At 39.8% G+C, this 20,840-nt stretch overlaps 1 protein-coding gene across 7 annotated transcripts in view; it reads left to right on the plus strand.

Moving 5' to 3' along the window:
* The window catches only part of Hecw1 (HECT, C2 and WW domain containing E3 ubiquitin protein ligase 1), a 492,247-nt gene that overhangs the window by 350,910 nt on the left and 120,497 nt on the right, over positions 1-20,840 (plus strand). For 3 of the 7 annotated variants that reach the window (XM_008836284.1, XM_008836281.3, XM_008836282.3), the window contains exons 8-12: positions 1,042-1,184; positions 4,047-4,147; positions 5,715-7,061; positions 12,242-12,343; positions 17,401-17,551. In XM_008836284.1, the coding sequence (XP_008834506.1) occupies positions 1,042-1,184; positions 4,047-4,147; positions 5,715-7,061; positions 12,242-12,343; positions 17,401-17,551 (1,844 nt within the window). The remainder of the gene's footprint in view (positions 1-1,041; positions 1,185-4,046; positions 4,148-5,714; positions 7,062-12,241; positions 12,344-17,400; positions 17,552-20,840) is intronic. The other 4 variants (XM_008836287.1, XM_008836285.2, XM_008836283.2 and 1 more) reach the window with 3 other exon arrangements.

Consider the following 20,840-nt stretch of genomic DNA (forward strand, 5'->3'; position numbering starts at 1 on the left):
CCATCTGCTTGCCACCCCTGTCTAGCCTCTCTTTTCCTCCACAGATCTTGCTCACTTTCATGTCTATTTATTTGTTTTTATGACTCACTGGATTGACTTAACAAGGGTCATCTATGTGACCATGGTTTAGAGCTATCTGTTGGTGCCTGGTGGGCTCAGTAGTGGGTCCACAACTGAAGACAGTGATTCCTGCTTTCCCAGAATCTATCAATAGCCAATAGTTTGACAGTAAAGGGTAGGGCCCCTTTCCATGACTGTTGACAGGGTCAGACTTGACAGGACCAGTGCAGGCTGTTGTGAGGTAATGATTTCAGTGGTTGTATAGTGTCTAGAGGATGGCATTTCGCAGCTCTTCACCCTGTTCCTCAGCTCCTACACACTTCCCAAACCCCTTCCACAAGGTTCCCAGAGCCTTAGAAGGGGTATTTTATTTTTAATATCTAAGGGATAGGGCTGGAGAGATGGCCCAGCAGTTAAGAGCCCTGGCTGCTCTTGTGGAGGACCCGGGTTCAATTCCCAGCACCCACATGGCAGCTAACAACTGTCCATAACTCCAGTTCCAGGGGATCCAATGCCCTCCTCTGATCACCATGGGCACTGCACAACAGGGGTACACTTACATAAATGCAGGCAATGCACTCATACACATAAAATAAAATTAAATGAAATAATTTTTAATTATTTACTTAATAACCACATAATTAGAAGAAGCATTTCATTACAACAGCATTGACATATTCAATAACAATTTCCAGAGCTAAGATGCATCTCTTTCAAAATTGGCTGTAAATTTTTAGGTTTACAGTTTAATTAATTCAGTTATACAATAATAAATAAAATAATTTTTTTTAAATATCTAAGGGAGAATATTATTATCACCCCTCATTTGCTCAATAAGCAGTTCTCATGGCATTGCTAAGGCTTTGATCTAAACATTGCATCTGGGGTTACTCACAATGATGTCCTCAAGGTAGTGGGACTGGAAGTTGTCAGGCCCTAACACCTCTCAGCTAGTTAATATGACATTGTTTCTCATTGCAGCAATTCAGCTTCGTGTCCTTGCCAACTGATGTGCTGGAAATTGAAGTGAAAGACAAGTTTGCCAAGAGCCGTCCCATCATCAAGCGTTTCTTGGGAAAGCTGTCAATGCCTGTTCAGAGGCTGCTGGAAAGACACGCCATAGGGTAAACTGGGACTGGGATGTCAGCATTACTAGGGTTCAGCCAATAAGCCATGCTCCAAGGAGGCTTGTAAGCCTCAATAATAAAATCGTACGGAAAGAAAACTAAGATAGTGTTCCAGTTCCTTGGATTTTCCTATTAATATTTCCTGAGCCATGGTATTCAATTAAATCCTTCCCTTCTTATTTGTGTATAATTTGTATACTACATATGCTGCAGTGTAGGAAATCCTAAGATAGTGTTGAAAGAAACCACATTGAGACATTTTTCTATGTAACTAGAAAATTAAAGCTTGTTTTTACTATGAGGATGGTTATTTCACTATTTGCCTGTCCTATATGTACAGTTTAATCACGTACAACCTTTCTATAAGAAGATGAAATCCTAGGTATCTCAGAATATGCTCCTATTTACAGAAAATGCTAGGTAAAATAGACGAGAATTTGAAAGCATGCCTTCCTACAGAATGACAGCAGCTATGTTGCTTACAAAAGTCAGTTGTACATGAGAATATGCTTTGTGCTTCAAATATTTTACCTTCATATTCACTCATGGTTCTCATTAAAATGAACTATAACTATATAAACTCTGTATATAATATATGTTCCCTTAGGTGATAGCAATTATATTTGGAAATACTAGCAGGGATCTCTGGATATAGCGTATCTTTAATATGATATAACCCATAGAGGGCTATCAAAGGGATCTTTGTACAATTTTTCTTTTGCATAAGAGAGAACTTACACTTATAATTTTCATGTATTTTAATTTGATGTTCCTTGAGGCTCCAACTGTTACCTTACATCATGTATGTAGCTCTGTGTCTGTGTATATATATATATGCTATTGACACTCAAACCAAAGGAAGCTGACATTTATAGAGATACAGCACAGTATCTGTCAATGTTTTCAGTTTCCTTTCATGTTAATGAAAGGAAGCTGACATTTATAGAGATACAGCAAAGTATCTGACAATGTTTTCAGTTTCCTTTCATGTTAATGAAGAGCAAACAGAGAACATGTTCATAAATGGTCTAACGCCATCACTGTCACATGCTAGGAACTCAAAAGAGAAAGGTATTTCTTGTGACCATTATTTCAGTTAGTTTTTGTAACACTTCTATAACATAGGTGTTATTATTTCTCTATAGGAAGAAGTGAGACTTGGAAGGGATAAGTTAAGGTAAAACACATACTTGCCTCTCTCCAAAGACCAAGGACAGCTTCTCCATAGAAGGCTCCTTACAGGGGTCCTGGGACTGGTTCTCTAGTTTGTCATAGGCCAGCCTGTTCATTTCTCTCCTACTCCATACTGCTGACACTGTGCCAGGTGGTAGGCAGGTGGATAGAGGAGGGCGCCTGATACATTCCTGCCGAGCATATACTAGACATTCAGTTGCTACTTATTGAATTGAACTCTCTGGCTCATTCCAGCCACTGAGAGGACCCATCTGCTTTCTTGTGAGTGCTTTTATTCTTGTCATTGTCCTGCACTCCCAGACTCCTACTGTGGATTAATACATAAGCAGGTTTCAAAAACAAGCAACTGCTATAGAAAAGGGTCTCCGCTAGCCTGAACAAGGCAAATTTGGTTTTCCTAGTGTTCTTGAAACCGGAACAGGTGCAGTGTAGATAACTATAAGCTTATCCCCTCTTTAGGAAGCTACAACAGCAAGCCTCATTGTACCCCTCCCCACCACTTCTGATAGAATAACTCACTGCCCCTGTTGGCTGTGGAAGTTCTCCAACTCCTCCTCTTCCTTGTCCTCCTGCTTCTGCTCTTCCTCCTCTTTCAAGACCTGCAGCTTTCATCACCCATAGATAAAGTAGGTCTACCCATTCTAGATATGGCTCATGTAAGTAGGAGAAAATTATTGGGGTGATAGTCATGAAGCAGTAATCATTTGGCTTGAGCCATTGTAGAACCCCAGAGTAAACCTAGAGCAAAACCAAATCTTCCTCACACTAGAATTTCCCTCTATCCTCAGCAAATGGGCTCCCCCATAAAGTTTCCTGAACTCATTGTTTTGGGAACTCTCTACCTGCTAATTTTTTCATCAGATAGTTGCACCTTTCCTCCATAGGCACACACACACACACACACACACACACACACACACACACACACACTTTCCAATCCTCCCTCCATTCTTTAAGCTGTAGTATATTAGCCTTCACTTTCTTCTGGGCCTCTAAACTAGACCATCTCATCTTCACTTTGGAAGTGTCACTGACTGCTTAGACCATTATTTACTGGTCTTTCCTTATGCCCCAGCTAGATGTAAGCTATCAAATGTGGGGACTGTGTGGTACATAGAGACCTCAGCCTATATGAAATAAATTTCAACTACAGCAGATTTACCTGGCAGGGGCTCAGAAACTATTTGCTCTCTGAGTGGTCAAATTTAGAAAGTGTGTGCAAAACAATTAATTTCCATGTCACCATCTGAGCATTTTTAGCTCTCTTTTGATGTCAATTCAGTTTTGGATTCAGAATGTATTCTTATTATCATAGTATACTGCTACATAATATTGACCAGGATCCTCCTTTTCTAAACAGACAGAATTTTGTGGCTCGTCCTATTTTTTCTATATATAATGCTTTAATTAATGGACTTCTGACAGTAAACACCAAGCAATGCTTTATCAAGGAAAACTATTAACTCAGCAGTTTTTTCTAAGAAATGTTTAAGTCCTACTAGCCAATGATTCATATTTTAATTTGAATGTCACAGCTGAATAAATGACGGTAGGTTACCATGCCTTCTCTGCGTTTGCCCGCCCCACCTGCTGGAAGTCATACATGGTTTCTATTTAGTAGGAAAGATATTGACCAAATCCGTGATGGTGCTTATTTTCTTCTAGGGATAGGGTGGTCAGCTACACTCTTGGCCGCAGGCTTCCAACTGATCATGTGAGTGGACAGCTGCAATTCCGATTTGAGATCACATCCTCCATCCATGCAGGTATTTCCAGCATGATCTTTATATCTTGTCTGAGGTTAGTGTCCTTAGTGTGGTTCCTTTCTCTAAAACATTAATAATCATCGTTCTTTCCAGGCATGTCAAAGGCTTTGTGGTTCTCTGTCTTCTCCATTTGTGTCCCAGAAGTCAACGATTTGTTTTAGAAGTCAGGATTGCATCCTCTTGAGTAAGAGGTTCCCCTTCACTTTGTCAACCCGAAGATAAGACATTAAGGTTGACAATGTGGTCTTTATGGATACTGAATTGTGTCTTATTATTCTACTGCCAACAGTCACATAGGAGGTTCTTAAGATTATGTTTATCATTTCGTATATGAATGAATGAATGAATGAATGAATGGCATCTCTTTGTACTTAGTAACTAGATATAGACTGGCCAATAACTGAAGAGTGCCACATTGATGGAGAACTACAATTATACAATAGTTTTTTACAATATTACAGGGAAAATGAAAATTATGAACGGAAAATTTCAGAGTCATCCAGTGTTCAGTTTTCCATGCCAAACCATATTTCCAAATAATAATAACAATGAGATGCCCCAGAATTCTACTTTTGCTCCTCTCCTCTCCCACAGCACTTACACTAAATGTAAATCATGCTGAGAATTGTGAAGTCCTCTTTAGCCAAGTGTATGAGTTGCTTAAACTAAGGAAGACTCCGAGCACTTAGAGTCTAGAGTTTACTGCTATCCAATCATTAAGCTCTACTAAAGTTTTCTATACTCAATATACAACTAGGTTTTAAGAAAATATCTTGACAGTTTTATCCTATCAAATTCAGGCTTTTGCTCCATTCTGAGAATAAGACTGGCCCTTCAATGTATCATAAAGACAGCTTTGTGTTTTAGTGGAGAGACTGTTTTCCTTCAAACAGTAAATTGCACTAGAGTATTTGAAGTGAGGTACCAATCTAATACCATGCCAGCAGAGTAGCCAAGTAAGGTAAAGTTAAACAGTGGTTGCTGCTTCTTGAATGACTATGTGGTATGGAGAACTTTTTCTACCGTAATACAGTCCAAAAGACAATAATTACATGTGTTCGTGACCCAACCCTTTTCCTCTTTGTATTAGCCTAAGAACCTGACTGACCCATTTTGTCACCTTGCAGAATGTATCCATGGGAAATATTCTGAGCAAGTTCTACTAACTTCATAAGATTATTGAGGAATTATAAACACTGCGACCTTTCCCACCTCTAGAAGTCATTTCATGTAGCAAGCATTGCTGAGCCCAGAGGTGGAGTAAAGCTAGGTTTGAGGCACTTTAACTAAAAAAAGAAAAAAAAAAAAAGAATTTAAAAAGCAAAAGCATTCCCTTGAAAAAGAACTTCAAATACATCCACAACTGCAAAGTGTCATTAGCATAGAGAGTACTCATTCTTACGGAAATTTTCAGCTGAGCTGTAGTCAGTAAAAAGCCCTCATCAACTCTTTACACCCAATATCCTAAATTAGAACTCCTTAGCAATATTTAACACGTGCCTACACAGAACTCGAACTCCACAGTGCTCACTTCTGAAGATTAACATATTTTTCTTCTTGCCTACAGATGACGAGGAGATTTCCCAGAGTACTGAGCTTGAGTCAGCAGAAATTCAGGATAGTGCCATGAACAATGTGGTAGAAAGGAGTGGTGGGGAGCCTCCCAGTGATGCTCCAAAGCCCTGCAAGAGCTTGAAGCCAGAGCCACCAAGTGAGGGGGATGGAGTGGACAGCTCAGGAAACCAAAGCCTAGAGTATGCCAGGCCAGTTGAGGAAGCAGCGGACACCAGGGAGGCAGGAGATGGTGGCATGTTTTCTGAGGGACCTGAAGAAGCTGGAGAGTTTCAGGAACCAGGGCAACATGACACCCAGCCCACTCTGAGTGCAGAAGAATTGGCCGAGGGACTTGACCTGGATGAGGAGGCACCACCGTTGCTGTTGCTGGAAGACAGTGCGCCTCCAGCCGGCAAAGTGGAGGAGGCAGTATCAGAAAACGGGGCCAGAGAGGAGGACGAAGAGATGCAGGAGGAGAAAGGCCAGGACATGAACGAGGAGGAAGAGGATTTGTCCACCCTGGAGCAAGGAGAGGATGGTCTGCAGCTGAGGGCTTCAGTGAAAAGAAAAAGCAGGCCATGCTCCCTGCCTGTTTCTGAGCTGGAGACCGTGATCGCGTCTGCCTGTGGGGACCCTGAGACCCCGAGGACACACTACATCCGCATCCACACCCTGCTGCACAGCATGCCCTCAGCTCAGAGAGGGAGCACTACAGAGGAGGAGGATGGCATGGAGGAGGAATCCACCCTCAAGGAGTCTTCCGAAAAAGATGGGCTCAGCGAGGTGGACACTCTAGCTGCCGACATGCAGCCCATGGAAGAGGACGGGGAGAACGAGGGGGCTACTCTACGCCTGGCACCCTCTGGAAGCCCTGATGGCCACTTCTTGGCCAACGGAAATGGCGCTGGCCAGGATGGCGACATGCACCCCAGCACTGGGAGTGAGAGCGACTCCAGCCCCCGGCAGGGAGCCGACCACAGTTGTGAGGGCTGCGACGGGTCCTGCTGCAGCCCCTCCTGTTACAGCACGTCCTGTTACAGTAGCTCGTGCCAAAGCCCTTCCTGCTACAGCCCCTCTTGCTACAGCAGCAACAACCGCTTTGCCAGCCACACGCGCTTCTCCTCTGTGGACAGCGCTAAGATCTCTGAAAGCACAGTCTTCTCTTCGCAAGATGACGAAGAGGAAGAGAACAGTGCGTTCGAGTCGGTACCTGACTCCGTGCAGAGTCCGGAACTAGATCCCGAGTCCACGAATGGGACTGGACCTTGGCAGGATGAACTGGCTGCTCCTGGCGGGAATATGGCCGGAACCACGGAAGGTCTGGAGTCCCCCATGGCAGGTCCGAGCAATAGGAGAGAAGGTTAGACCACAAACCTGGAGCAGTGAGAATAGAACCACCAGTGATAATAACACAGAAGTCTCACCATGTGGTTGGTGGAGAGACCAGTCCCAAATGGGGTTGCCTGGGCAATGTACGTCTGTCTTGGACATGTATGTATGCGGGCATCTAGGTGGATGTGAGTATAGATGTCTATGAATTCTTGGCACACCATGTCCCTGATTCCCACCAAGAAATACTAGTTGGATGTGAGTGTGTATTTGTATGTGCGCTTCTGTGTTTAATAATTACGAGAATGGGTTGGTATATTAGCTTTCTATCAACAGAAACCCCAATGCTAAAACTAACATCAAATAGTATAAGCAATCAAATGATATAGTTCATCATCAGCATTGGGTAATAATGTGTCAATCTACTGACTTCCTCAAACACACTGAAGGTTAGTGATAAATGTGGATATTAGCTGAAAGCATGGATTTTACTTGTTTTAAAATTTAACTGGTCCCATGTGTATGGGTGGCCCACATTATCTTTTTTTTTCTGTCTCCCCAGTTCTTGTTATAATAGTTGATTTTGTTGTGTTGGTCGTGATGGTTATTTTGGCTAGTGGAAAGGAATAATAACATTATTACTACAGTCATTGGGGCCCAAGCCTGGGCCCTTGCAGCCCTAACAAGCTGACTCCACCAATTAAAGACACAGTTAATAGCAAAAAAGGAGATTTATTTAGTGTGGCTACACTGGGAAGAAGAGCAAAGAAGTCCAATGACCCCCCCCCCACCTTCCCAGGTCCATATGGGGGTCTTAACATGAGGTTTGGATTTAAATAGAGGACAAGAGCTGTCCAGAGCTAAGTAGTCTAGGTTAAAGGTTAGTCCACCCATCAGTACTGTCTGGGTTTCTCTATGTCTCCCTTGCAAGGTGGTCTGACAATCGGTCAGGTGAAATCTCTCCCAGAAACTGGTTCCCCCTTTGGATCACACCCAGCCTTAGCCTTTTCCTTCTCACTTGAGATTCTTGGGGAAGGTCCCACTTCTTGGGGTCCCATTGGCTCAGTAGTCTGATAGCCTAAAGGAAGGGGTACAAGTAAGTGTCTCTCTAGAACATCTTTATTCCTGCTAGGACAGTTACAACATGAATGTATAATTTCCTGTTTTAAATGAGATTCTAATCCAAACACTGCCACCCTTAGTGTTAAAATGCATTGTGTGTTTTAACCAAAGATATTACTTCTTCTTAATTGAGCTTGTGAGGTCATACATTAGTAATTTATATTTCCTTATTCAGGATTGGAGCAACCATCTAGTCAAGTGACTGACAGGAGAAATGTGAATTTACATAACAATATGAAATGATTCAATTGTAAAAAAAAAAAGGCAAAACTAGACTGCTATTTTGTATTCTGCTGTTTAAATTAGCTTCTGCACTTCTGTCTAGATTGTGAGTTCATGAAGGGTCAGAAAAATGCCTTTTTTGTGTTTGAATCCTCAGCACTTGAGAAAATGTCTAGTAACTACAAGAAAAAGTTAGCCAAGTATCTAGTGGTGCCAAATTCTACATTTCAAAGAAAGAGGGAATGAAGGGAAATTGGCACACAAAGAGAAGCACAAGGAAGTTGGTAAACCAAAAGAAACGCAGGGAAGTAGGTAAAGCCATGCACACTCCTGAGAGCACCACTGAGCGATTGAGAATCCCTTTCTTGAATGAGGCTTGTTTAAGTACCTGCTTTGTCCTGAGCCCAGGAAGATGAATGAACATCAGCTATCTCATGGAAGGTAGTCTATCCTTCAGCATGATGGGAGACAATTACAAGAGATGGGGACCCTCACATACAGGGCACACAGAGGAACTGGCAGGGTTGTTTCAAACCAGAGGTCAGTATGCTTTTTCTGGAAAGACCAGATAATAAATACATTAGCCTTTGTGGGTCAAGAGGTAAAAGTCACGTAACTGTTCTCACCAAAAGGCTTTTAAAAACATTTAAAGTGTCATATCCATTGTTAGCTCACCATTTTCACCTGTCTGGTATTACTTTGGCACCCACATGATTAACTGATTAATTGAAATTTTTCTAAATAAATTTATATCAAAGAATATTTTATTTTGAATGAAAGACATGGTTCATGCCTTTCCAGCAGGGAAATGTCAGGGCAGTAGTAGAAGTCTTTGCAGAGCATCTTCTGAAGAAATATCTAAATTCCTGACTTTTGCAAACTATACATAAAGGAAGAGTAAGGAACCACTTATGTATTTCACTGTGGTTACAAGGGGAACCATGAGGATTCCTGAGAGGGACTGTTGAGCTCACGTGGGCTGTGCACACACGGCACACAGCTTCTCCACAGCCAAACTTCCCACCTCAGAAGAGAAACCATGAGCTAACTGCATTGTGCACTGTCCCTCACTGACTGTCTGGCTTCACCAGAGCATGTGCTCAAAGGGTCATGCACATGATACATACATGTGTGGGGCCCTCCATTACTATAAGAAACATTTTTACCCCTTACAAATATGTCACTACAGAAACTGCATGAGATTAGCAAGGTAAATTTAGAATGTACATAACCAATAGGGAACTCACAAAAAACTAAAAAGAAATACTGTGTTTTAGAAAACTGTTCATTTCACACAAACCCAAACTGATACCTACCAAAACTTGTATTCCTTATCTAATTCTAGGTTCTTGTCCTTGTATAAAGCTTTTATTTAAAGCTCAATTTAAATTTGCTTTTAAAAACCCTTCTGCAGATGAATGGAAGGAGCAAGATAATGTGGTTGTGAGTTCATACCTTGGAGGCAAGTCAATCATGCCACTTTCTCACTAAAATACCCAACTGGTCTGTTTCTCAGCTTCTTGGTGTGCCAGATCGGTAGAGCTGTAGCGTGGGCCTCAAAGAGTTGTTGGAGGAATTCAGCGAGCTCACACATTAAAGCACTCTACTCGCTAGTGAGAGTTCTTTAGTCAGAGAAGTGGGAAGGTAACTTTTTAAGCTGCATGAGAGAAATCATCCAAAAGAGCCCTTTGAATTTATCCTTCCTGTTCCACGTTAGGCAAGGAAATTTTCAAGCTGTTAGATGCCAATTACTTTGCTTCAAAGAGTATTCTAGGGAAAAACAACAACAACAACAACAACAACAAATAGTATTCTAGATAGTCGATCTCTTTCTACAATTTGGCCATGTTATTTATAATCAGAATAGACTTTTAAAGGACCTCACTTATTTTTAGTCGAGAAATACAATTGGATGTTCTCGCAGATCTAAACACTTCATTTGAAGCAAAGTTAAAAATGTGGAGCTGGGCCCTCGTACAGAACAGAGCTGCTTGCTTCTTAAATGTGCTTCATCCATCCAATCAGCTGACATGTGTCAGTCATATCATCGCATTTTCCTGGAGTTCACAAGCAGATGGGGTGTCCCTCCACCGAGCAACAATATCATATTTCCACACGTTTGCAGGAATAATTACCCTGTTTAGTTGCATTAAGTGTAATGAGGTAAGTTTTTTTAAGAAACAAAAATTAAAATATGACAGTTAATGACATAACATCTGCATAATTGTTTCCTTTTCTAAATTCTAACACTGAACATATATAAAAACAAATATATGTATGATATCCATAAAATCTGTGTTTAAAATAGCCACTTGTCTACAATGAGTGATATGTTCCTTGATTTATATCAGAGTCTTCAAAGGATGAGAGGATTTTAGTAATATACTATGGAGTTTTCACAAGGAATAATGCTATGTTTTAAATATTTAAAAGGACGGTTTTGATCTGAGTACATCTTTATTTTGGGTTGCCAGTTGTCTCTAGGAATTAAACTACTAAACTACTAAACTTAGCCCACCTAACTTCTTTCCTACTAATTTATTTTTTACTGTGTCTATGGAACTCTGATGAAAATAAATAATCATATTTCCATGCATGGACATTCTGGGAAATGTTCACTATTTAAGATCCCACAAAGATCTTGATGATTACTTTTTAGTTTCTCTCCATTTTGAACCAGTGGGTGATAGAACCACAGGCTCTCTGCTTTAGTCATAGAGGGCAAAGGAAAGACAAGATGATTTTGCCCTCTGACTAGTAGAGTGTGACTATGGCATGAAGCAGGATGAAAACAATCTGGATTTGGATAGAAGCTATCTGTGTTCTGGGCACTTGAAAGTCTCAAGAAATTGAGATTAATCAGCTAGTGCTCTTGCTCACATGGTAACTCTACACACCTATGTACCTCATGAAGCAGGAACACAGTATAAGCACTGTCTGTAAAACCTGAGCTACGCATTCTATGGATATAATGTTTATTTCTAAAAATTTCTCCGTATTTGTTCTTTCCTTCTTTCTATCCAAATTTCTCTGTTTCAAACTTTCTTGTTTCAGTCTTCCTTCTTTTACCTACTTCCTTTGTCTAGTGTTCATTGCTCTTTCCAAATCACTTTGGCCAGTCTGAGTCCTCCTCCAAATAATCTGGAATAGTGATGACTTCCTTTAGCACCTTGGCCTCCACACCTTATCTTCTAATTTCTCCGTTATAGGAATTTACTTTCTTGGCCCAAGGGTTCCTTGCCCCGTCTTGGAGAGGTACCAGGAGTTCCAGTCCTCCTCAAAAAATCTGAAAAGCAGACTCTTGGCAGCCTTCTGTTTAAACCCATGATACAACCATCGTATCCATATGATAAGGTGTAATTTTGCATGAACCAACCAAGCTTTCATGAGTCCTTATAAATATTTCACTTTTCAAATAAGCCTGTCTCCTTTACTGGACTAAAACAAGGCCCCTGGTGCTCCTTTGTGATGTCCCCTTCCAACCAAGAAAATTGAAGTGGTTGCACATACATATTGGTCTATATGTGATAAATCAAGAGTGATAAAATATGTGGATTTTTCCTTCGCCTCCTCTTTCTTCCTCTTCTCTTCTCCTTCACCTTCTCTTTCTCTTCTTCTTCCTCTTCCTCTTCTTTTTCTTCTACTTTGTCTTCCTCCTCTTTCTCTTCCTCTTCCTCCTTTTCTTCCTTCCCTCCCTTTTCTTTAATAATTTCTCACGACAAAAATGGCATGGTTCTCATGAACTGATACCAAACTAGATTGTCCATTTTATTTGTTGTTTCTTACAGTGATTTGTTTTACAGTCATGCTTTTTTTATGACATTGCCATAGCAATGAATATGAACGTCTTGACTGTCTTGTTCATAGGTGAATGCCCTATACTCCATAATTCCCAGCCAGTAAGCCAGCTTCCTTCCTTGAGGCCTGAACATCATCACTACCCAACAATCGATGAGCCTCTTCCACCAAGTAAGCTTTAGTTTTTAAAATCTATGACTTAACTCTTCCCATCAAGTGTAAACAGGTCAGTATGGATTCATATACAAGCATCCAAACTCCTTCCCAACTCTATAACTTAACACTTTTGCCAAATATGATACTTACTATTAAAAACTGGAGTTTTCTCTACAAGTTGCTTCAATATATTTTCTTGAGGAGATAACAACCAAATATTTTCCGTTTTTGAGGGGGGAGGGGAAAAAAGAATAGAGAAAATTTCTTTATAAGACTTGACGAGTCCTTGCAAACTGTTTCTGACCTTTCAGCCCCAAATTTATTATTTTTAAATTTGCAAATTGAAATAGGAGAATTCTGTTTTTCTCCAGTTTACTTGTTATTCACAAGCATCTTCACAGAGTACAAGAACTTCAACTCACAGAGTGCCAAGAAATTGTACTTTGCTAGCCATAACTTGCATCTATAGGTAAAAACTCTAAATTTCCGCTATAGTTCTTAGGCATTTCTAGGAAAACTATCATCTTAAGGATAGAATTCTATGTCATAGCTGTACTGTATAACTAATTACTCTCTAGATAGTCGTTTGAGTTTAGGAGATTAATTTCTCATATACCCAGCTTTCTGATTTGTGAAAAACAATGAAAGCTTTAATGTCCTCATCTGCTAAATGCTGAGTTTGGACTAGGTAGTCTCTATATTCAGCTTTAACCTATACAACTCCATTTAATATGTCTTTAAGAAGGAACTGACACCCTAGATGTTATAAATTCATTTACAACAAAATATGTTCATGGATTCCAGAATCTCTCTGTTTTTATTTGGAATTTTTTTCACACAAAGGTAACCTTTAAGATTGAATAGATTATTATAACATCCTTCCACAATTCAAAGAACCAATATTTCTTTCCATTATTTTGCCTTAGCTTACATTAAGCAGTTATAGTTTTCAAAAGGACACATGCTTATTTATGAATTCCTCTGTTCTTGGTAACATGATGTGTTCTATATGAACACTACTTTTTTCCCTATTCAATTTATCAGTAAGGAAGTGATAAACATCTTTAAAATATGCACTATCTTAAAGGATCATCATGTGTAGTTCTCAGAGATCAAGCCAAATATTATCTTCTTTAATTTTTGATGCTTTATGTCTTTCATTTTCATCTATATGTTGATTTGTTGACATGACTCAAATAAAAGAGTAAAAATTTAACATTTTTGTATCTCCTACTTATTATTTATTTTTAAACATATATAATATTTTCATTCTAATAAAAAGCCATTTTCTCACAAGAAATAACCTATGTGTACATGTAGCCCAATCCTTAATCCATATAGTAATAGAGCTCATTATATATGCAGACATTATAAAGAATTTAATATAAATCCACTTTAAAATAACTATTCAGTGTAAACCACTTTCAACAATTAAAAATAGACTCCAAATAGGTTTCAACTGTCAGTCCATATAGCAGTGAAAAGTATTAGAAAAGTTTCCAACGAATCCTTTTAACTGAATTTTCTTTTCTTTTAATATTTTATTTATTATTTTTACTTTATATGTATGAGTGTATTGCCTGCATGTATATAAGTGCACCCGTGTTGTGTAATGCTCATGGAGGTCAGAAAAGGGTGTCGGATGGGAATCGAACCCGGGTCCTCTGCAAGAGCAGTTAGTGCTTTTAACCACTGAGCCATCTCTCCAGCCCCTGACTGAATTTTCTTAAACAATGTCAAATAAAACCTGAGTGACCTCATTACTGGCAGCCATTCATTCATCACATATTTGCTGAATACTTACTCTGTGGTTGGTGCTGTTTTAGGTAAGCAAAATAGACAAGATCCCAGCCCTCATGGAGCATCTATATGCTAATCTGGGAGGTAAATTATAATAAAGAGATATAATAATAAAGGCAAATTATAGTAAATATAGAATCATAAAGAGACTAATATACCATATTAACTGGTGGTATGAGCCATTGAAAAACAAAAGTATCTCAATATAAAGGGTCTTCGAGTATGGCCACTTGTTTGAAATTTTAGAGCAGGCTTCCCTGAGAAAGCAGCACTAGATGAAATTAGAAAGAGACCTACTCCCACAAATGCTAGAAATAAAGCTCTGCAGGCAAAGGGAGAAGGCATAGCAGCGGCCCAGCTGTAAGAGGAGGCACTCTGAAGGGTCTGAAGAACAGGACACCAGGGCATCTGAAGCCATTGAGAAGAGAGAAGGGCAGTAGGTGATGAGATCAAGGGAGAGAGTAGAGACCCAATCATGTGGGGCCTTGTACACCACTTAAGGAGTTTGGCTTTTACTATGAATAAAGGGGCACACTACTGGGCTTGGAGCAGAGAAGTGGTATCATCATATTTGAGTTTTAAAGGGTTTTCCCTAGTTGCTCTCCAGGAAATGAACTGAGGAGGAAGGATAGGCATCTATGAAATACAACATTAGATTACTGCAGTGACCATGATCAGGTGGCAGCAGTGGGGTTGTTAAGGAGTGGTCATATCAGAGCATGTATTTTGAAACACAGGTTTGATGACATATTGGGTATGAAAGTGAGAGAAAGATGGGAATTAAGGTTGTTTCAATCATGTTATAGTTGAGATGTCATTGGGTAGTGATACCAAGAAGGCAATTGGAGGTACATCTGTAAAGTTCAAGGATAAAGTCTATAAACAGGATAGCACATTTGTTAAAATATCTAAATGTACAATCTAACAATAAGTATAATACACATTTAAGTTCTTGATTAACTTCATAGAAAGCCTATAATTCAGTAATTCCTTCCATCACTTCAGTACTCTAGTGTCACCTGCTTCTATGATGGGAAAGATACTTTTTTCAGGTGTCTAAACAAATCCACGGCATCACAGAACTTAATCCTGATCATGCTGAAGCCTAAAGATCCATTTAGAAGTTTTTCTTTGTAAGACATGTGAAATAAATTCTTTACAAAGCAACCCAGAAAACGTATTCATAATCTCTGTTTAACACTTAGCTATTATTTAATAACTATAAGAATATAAAATCAACACCATGCATTTCAGATATTTAATGTATTAATAAAAAAAACTTATCTGTCTGGATTGCTATCTTCTCCATAAGTGATTTGGGCATATTGAAACTTGGTCTAAGAAAGTATCATTATTGCTGTTCCATTCTCATTGTTTTCCTTGGGCAATTTGTAGGGCTATTGCTTTTCTGTGGAGAAGTCCTTGCTTTACTGTGGGGCAGGGATCTGTGTTATTCCACTCTATGCCCCTAGGACCTGGAACAGTTTATAGTTTATAGTTTATAGCAAGTGCTGAGAGAGACTTGCTTGTTGAATTAAATATCACAGTGCTATTGAACATTAACCCTTATTCTTTGACAATCATGTTGGGTTCAAGAAAAATAGTAACTTTTCTAAGGTTAGTTTGAGAATGACTGAAATTTTTAAATATTTGAATAAAGATTACTTATGAAGTAACACAATTACAGATACATAGTTTTATCAATATGCTATTTATTTTTCTAATAGTTGATAGCTAGACTATCTAAATGTCTATTTTAGGGAAAACTTAAAAGATATTTCTATAATTCAACTACATTTTTCCTTCAGTTTACTATATACATTCACTTCAGAATGTTCTGATATTTGGATTTTCATTGGGCATAAGCAATCCTCTGGAGCAGACATGCACTTCCAAATAAATACGCATGTACATTTAAAACCATAAATATGCCAAATTTATTTTCCATTTAAAAATTGAGAGTTGCTATGTCATTACCTGAATCATGAGTTCTCAAGATAACTTTTAATATTTGACCTACTCCAAAAGCTGTGGCTTTTCTCACTTAAAAGACTAAAAGGGCTGGTGAAATGGCTCGGAGGTCAAGAGCACTGGCTGCTCTTGCTGAAGTCCTGCGTTTGAATCTCAGCACCCACATGGCAGCTAACAGCTGTGCATAGACCCAGTTCCAGGAGATCCAACGCCCTCTTCTGACCTCCATGGGCATTTCATGACATGAGTACACTTTCATACATGCAGGCAATACACTCATACACATAATATAAAAATTATTAAATCAAGAAAAGACTGAATAGGTTTCTGCCTTTTGCTATTTTCTTTAGAAGACTTAGTATTTCTTTAGCATTTTCAACATAACATCTATTGCTGCCATTTCCACCACATTTTTATATGTGGACTGTGGAAGTTTTTGCCTATAACTGTGCATCAGAACTTGATGTTACATGGCTAGATCACATATGCACATCATTACTTCCAGAACTTTCTGTTTCAAAGGACTTTTTTCATTCATTTCATCTCACCTCAGACCTGCATGTGTTGCATCACCTATGCTTCTGCTTGGGCTCCCTCTACTGTTTGTGATAGTTAGATTGCAACAAAGGTTACTTGAAAGATTGATGTTTGTCAGGATTTATATTGGGTTTGGTTTCAGCAGCTAGCCACAGGTAGGTTTAATATATACTGTGAATTTTCATTTGATCAAAAGGATATTCTGAAACTCTAGGTATCAAATTCTCCCATTTGACCTCTCAAAAGGAATGGCAATCACTTAAGCTTGCTCAGTACTAGAAAGAAGTTGTCTAAAGTCGCAGGTACAATGTTTCAAGACTAAAGTTGAAACTGGTTTAAATGTGAGGTCCATTGTCATAGAACCTACCTAGTCACCATCTTTAGATTTAGTGAAGAAAGGGTTCTTCAGCATCACAGCACTAATCTACTGCAACCATCTCTTAAATAACCAGAAAGATTTTTAAAGAAATAAACAGATTTTCTTTAGAAATTATTAGAATTTCACCCTATGTCACAGTCAAGAAAGCGCAATTACAACAGCACAGTAGAGAGTCTGAGTGTGTTAAGCTCCTTTCTAGGACGCTGATTCCATGTCCCCACCCAGAAGTCATGGCAGGTGCTAGGGGGCCACAGAAGGGGGTGTCCAGCCCTCAACAATGAATCATGGTAAGTTCTATCTTCAGAAGACCTGAGAGTGGAATCTGTCCACATGGATCAGGAGTCTGTGCTTGATTTTTTCTTTTTGTCTTTTTATTAAACACTAGACTGGGAAGCTCGAATTGACAGCCACGGGAGGGTCTTTTATGTGGACCATATAAACCGCACAACCACCTGGCAGCGACCAACTGCAGCAGCTACCCCAGATGGAATGCGAAGATCCGGGTCTATCCAGCAGATGGAACAGCTTAACAGGCGGTTGGTGATCAGTGTGGAGTGCCCCCCCCCAAGCCTCAGCAAAAGAAGTATAGCCAAGGCGCTCATTCCTCTTGTGCTTTTCTGCTCAGTATGAGGAGGTTGAACAAAATTAATTATCTTAAGAAACCTGTTCCCAGTAAGTAATTAGAAGGCTAGGTTTAGCAGTCAGTGACAGGAAGTGAGTTAAGCTTGGGCATCATTTAAAGATAGGGATTCCTCTGATTTTCTTACTGGCCCAGGCTGGTAAGCAGGAATTCTTAATTATGGCCCCATCCGCCAGGGTACTCACCACAAATGCTAGAATCTCCATGAACCCTCAAAAAATTATACATGCAAGCACATTTTTCAAAGACACAGAGCTCAAAATAATTAACATTATAAAGATGTTTCTATAATAATACAAAATATCCTTACGAGAGAAACCTACTGCCTCATAAGTCACTGCAGATTTCTGCCACATCCCATGAATCACTGTATAGCTATAAACAGTAATTCTCCACAAGTTCAAAAGTCTTCATCCTATAAAAAGAAATACCTAAAAATATGTTTTTGAAACAGCTTATGGTGGCTCACTTGTATAATCCCAGTTACTTGGGAGGCTGAGGCAGGAGGAGCTCAAGATCAAGGCCAGCTTGAATCAAGACCCAATGAGAAAGATTCTTCCAGAATCCTTTTGATTAAAACTAGACCCTCACTACTGAACTTATAAGGATGCTATTCTGCTATTTGGGATGGTGTGTCACTCCTGCTTTATGCTTCAAGCTGGCATCATCTCCACCCTCTTATTCTTTAAAGACAGAGCTCTCTCTGTCTGCATCTGCAGGGCAGTTTTTGTTGCCAGGAAGCAAGCTTTAGTTGTCCTTCAGTTGTAACTGCATCTGCATCCTGTCTTATGTTTCAAGTACCAAGTTAAAGAAAAAGTTGAGAGGGACTGAAAAGAAAACAAGAATTGAGTTGGGGATACCTATTAATAGCAAAGACCTTTGAAATTTAATTGCATCTGCCATTAAAAAGCAGATGTTTTGTCCTGTTGAAAACACAGAACATGTGATGTGCAAGAAAAAGGGGTATCGTTGGAGTGGAAGGTTTTAAGTGAACGTGGGGCAGGAAGACACGGAAAGTAAGGAGTGGTAAGGACTCAGGGAAAGGGTCAAACAACTAGGTGTGTATGAGACTGTCATAAAGAAGCCTACTGTGTAGGGCAGTTGAAAGATAAAAACAACAGGGGCCTGGAGAAAAGGCTCTGCAGTTAAGGGAGCTTCCTAATCTTCCAGAGGACCATAATTCAGTCCCCAGCACCCAAATCAGTGTCAAAACTGTATAACTCCAAATCTAGAGGATCTCCTCAGGCACCCACACATGTGTCACATGTTGCATACACTCACACAGACATAGATACATACATGCATGTGCATACACACATACATACATAAAAATAAGAAATCCTTAAAATTTACTTCGTAGGTAAAAATATTTCTTTATTATTTATTTAATAGAGTAAAATATAGGGGGTCTGGAGAGATGGCTCAGCAGTTAAGAACACTGACTGTTCTTGCAGAAGACCTGGGTTCGAATCCCAGCACCCACATGGCAGCTAACAGCTGTCTGAAACTCCAGTTCCAGGGGATCTGACAGCTTCTTCTGTCTTCCATGGGCATTGCATGACACGGGTGCACTTACCTACATGCAGGCAATACACACATACACATAAAATTTTAAAAAATAAATAAAATAAATAAAATAAAAATAGGTAGCTGAGGAGATGCCTCAATCAGTAATGTACTTACAGTATAAACATCAGGACCAGAGTCCAGATTCTTAGCATGCTCATGTAATCCCAGATCAAAGGAGGCAGAATCAGGAAGTTCCCTGGGGTTTGTTGGGCAGCTAGTCTAGATGAATCAGTGAGCTCCAGGTTCAGTGAGAGACCCTGTCCCAAAAATAAGGTAGAAGCCAGGCATGGTGGCACACACCTTTAGTCCCAGCACTCAGGAAGCAGAGGTGGATCTCTGTGAATTCAAAGCCAGCCTGGTCTACATAGAAAGTTCCAGGCCAGCTGGGGCTACAGGGCCTGTCTCAAAAAAGACCAAAAAAAAAAAAAAAAAAAAAACGTAGCACGCAATTGAGGAACACTCTCAGATGTTAGCCTCTAGCTTCCACATGCACATATGTACACCCACATGTGCACACATACACACACACACACACACACACACACAGAGTCACACATGCACAATCAATTGAAAGTTGAACTTCTGGTTATAGAGGAGTGTGCGCTAGGGAAAAGTCAGTAGAGCATGCTTTTATTTCTTGAGTATTTAGAAGCCATTTGCCTTCCATTTTTCCATCAGTGGCTGAATATTTGTGTCATTCATGAAAACCATAAAGGATTTTCCTTTACAGCCTATTTCTCTACAATCATTCCCACAGAAACAAAGCATATTGCAAGAAAGAAGTTACGACAACCTAGTTTCATTAGACATGAGTGCACCAAAAGTCTACAGGATAGCATTTCTCTGTTGCAAGTCCATGGGCAGGAACTAGCCTCTACAGCTGTCTTGCCAGAGAGAGGAGCAGAACTAAAGTGTCCAGGCACACCTCTAATGGGTGCCACTTGGACACAAAGTCATGAGCAAATCATAAATCAAATCCACAAAACAGTAAATTTAAAAAAGGAAATATCTAGACTTCTGGCATAAAATTTCATGTAAATTCATGGTGTTTAGGATGTATAAGATTAAAATTAGGGAGCTAGAGAGATTGCTCAGTGGTTAAGAACACTTGGTGCTCTTACAGAGGAGCTGGGTTCCATTCCCAGCACCCACATGGCAGCTCACTACTGTCTGTAACTCCAGTTCCAGGGGATCCAAAACCCTCTCCTGGCCTCTGTAGGCACTGTATGCACATGGTGCATATACATATATGTAGGCAAAACATACATGCACATGAAGTAAAAATAAAGAAGTCTCTAAGAAAAAAATATAAAAATGAGTCCAAATCAGGGGCTGGAGAGATGGCTCAGTGGTTAAGAGCACTGGCTGTTCTTGCAGAAGACCTGGGTTCAAATCCCAGCACCCACATGGTGACTAACAACCATCCATAACTCCAGTTTCAGGGAATCTGATGCTCTCTTCTGTCCTCCATGGGCATTGCACAACAAGGTGCACTTACACACCTGCAGGCATAATACTCATACACATAAAATAAAAACAAATAAATAAATAAAAATGAATCCAAATTCATCTAGAACCAAACCTGAGCCCTCCTGTGGTGCCAATTATACTGGGAT

This window comes from Nannospalax galili, unplaced genomic scaffold, assembly GCF_000622305.1.
Source record: "Nannospalax galili isolate Female #2095 unplaced genomic scaffold, S.galili_v1.0 scaffold54, whole genome shotgun sequence".
Classification (NCBI taxonomy): Eukaryota; Metazoa; Chordata; class Mammalia; order Rodentia; family Spalacidae; genus Nannospalax; species Nannospalax galili.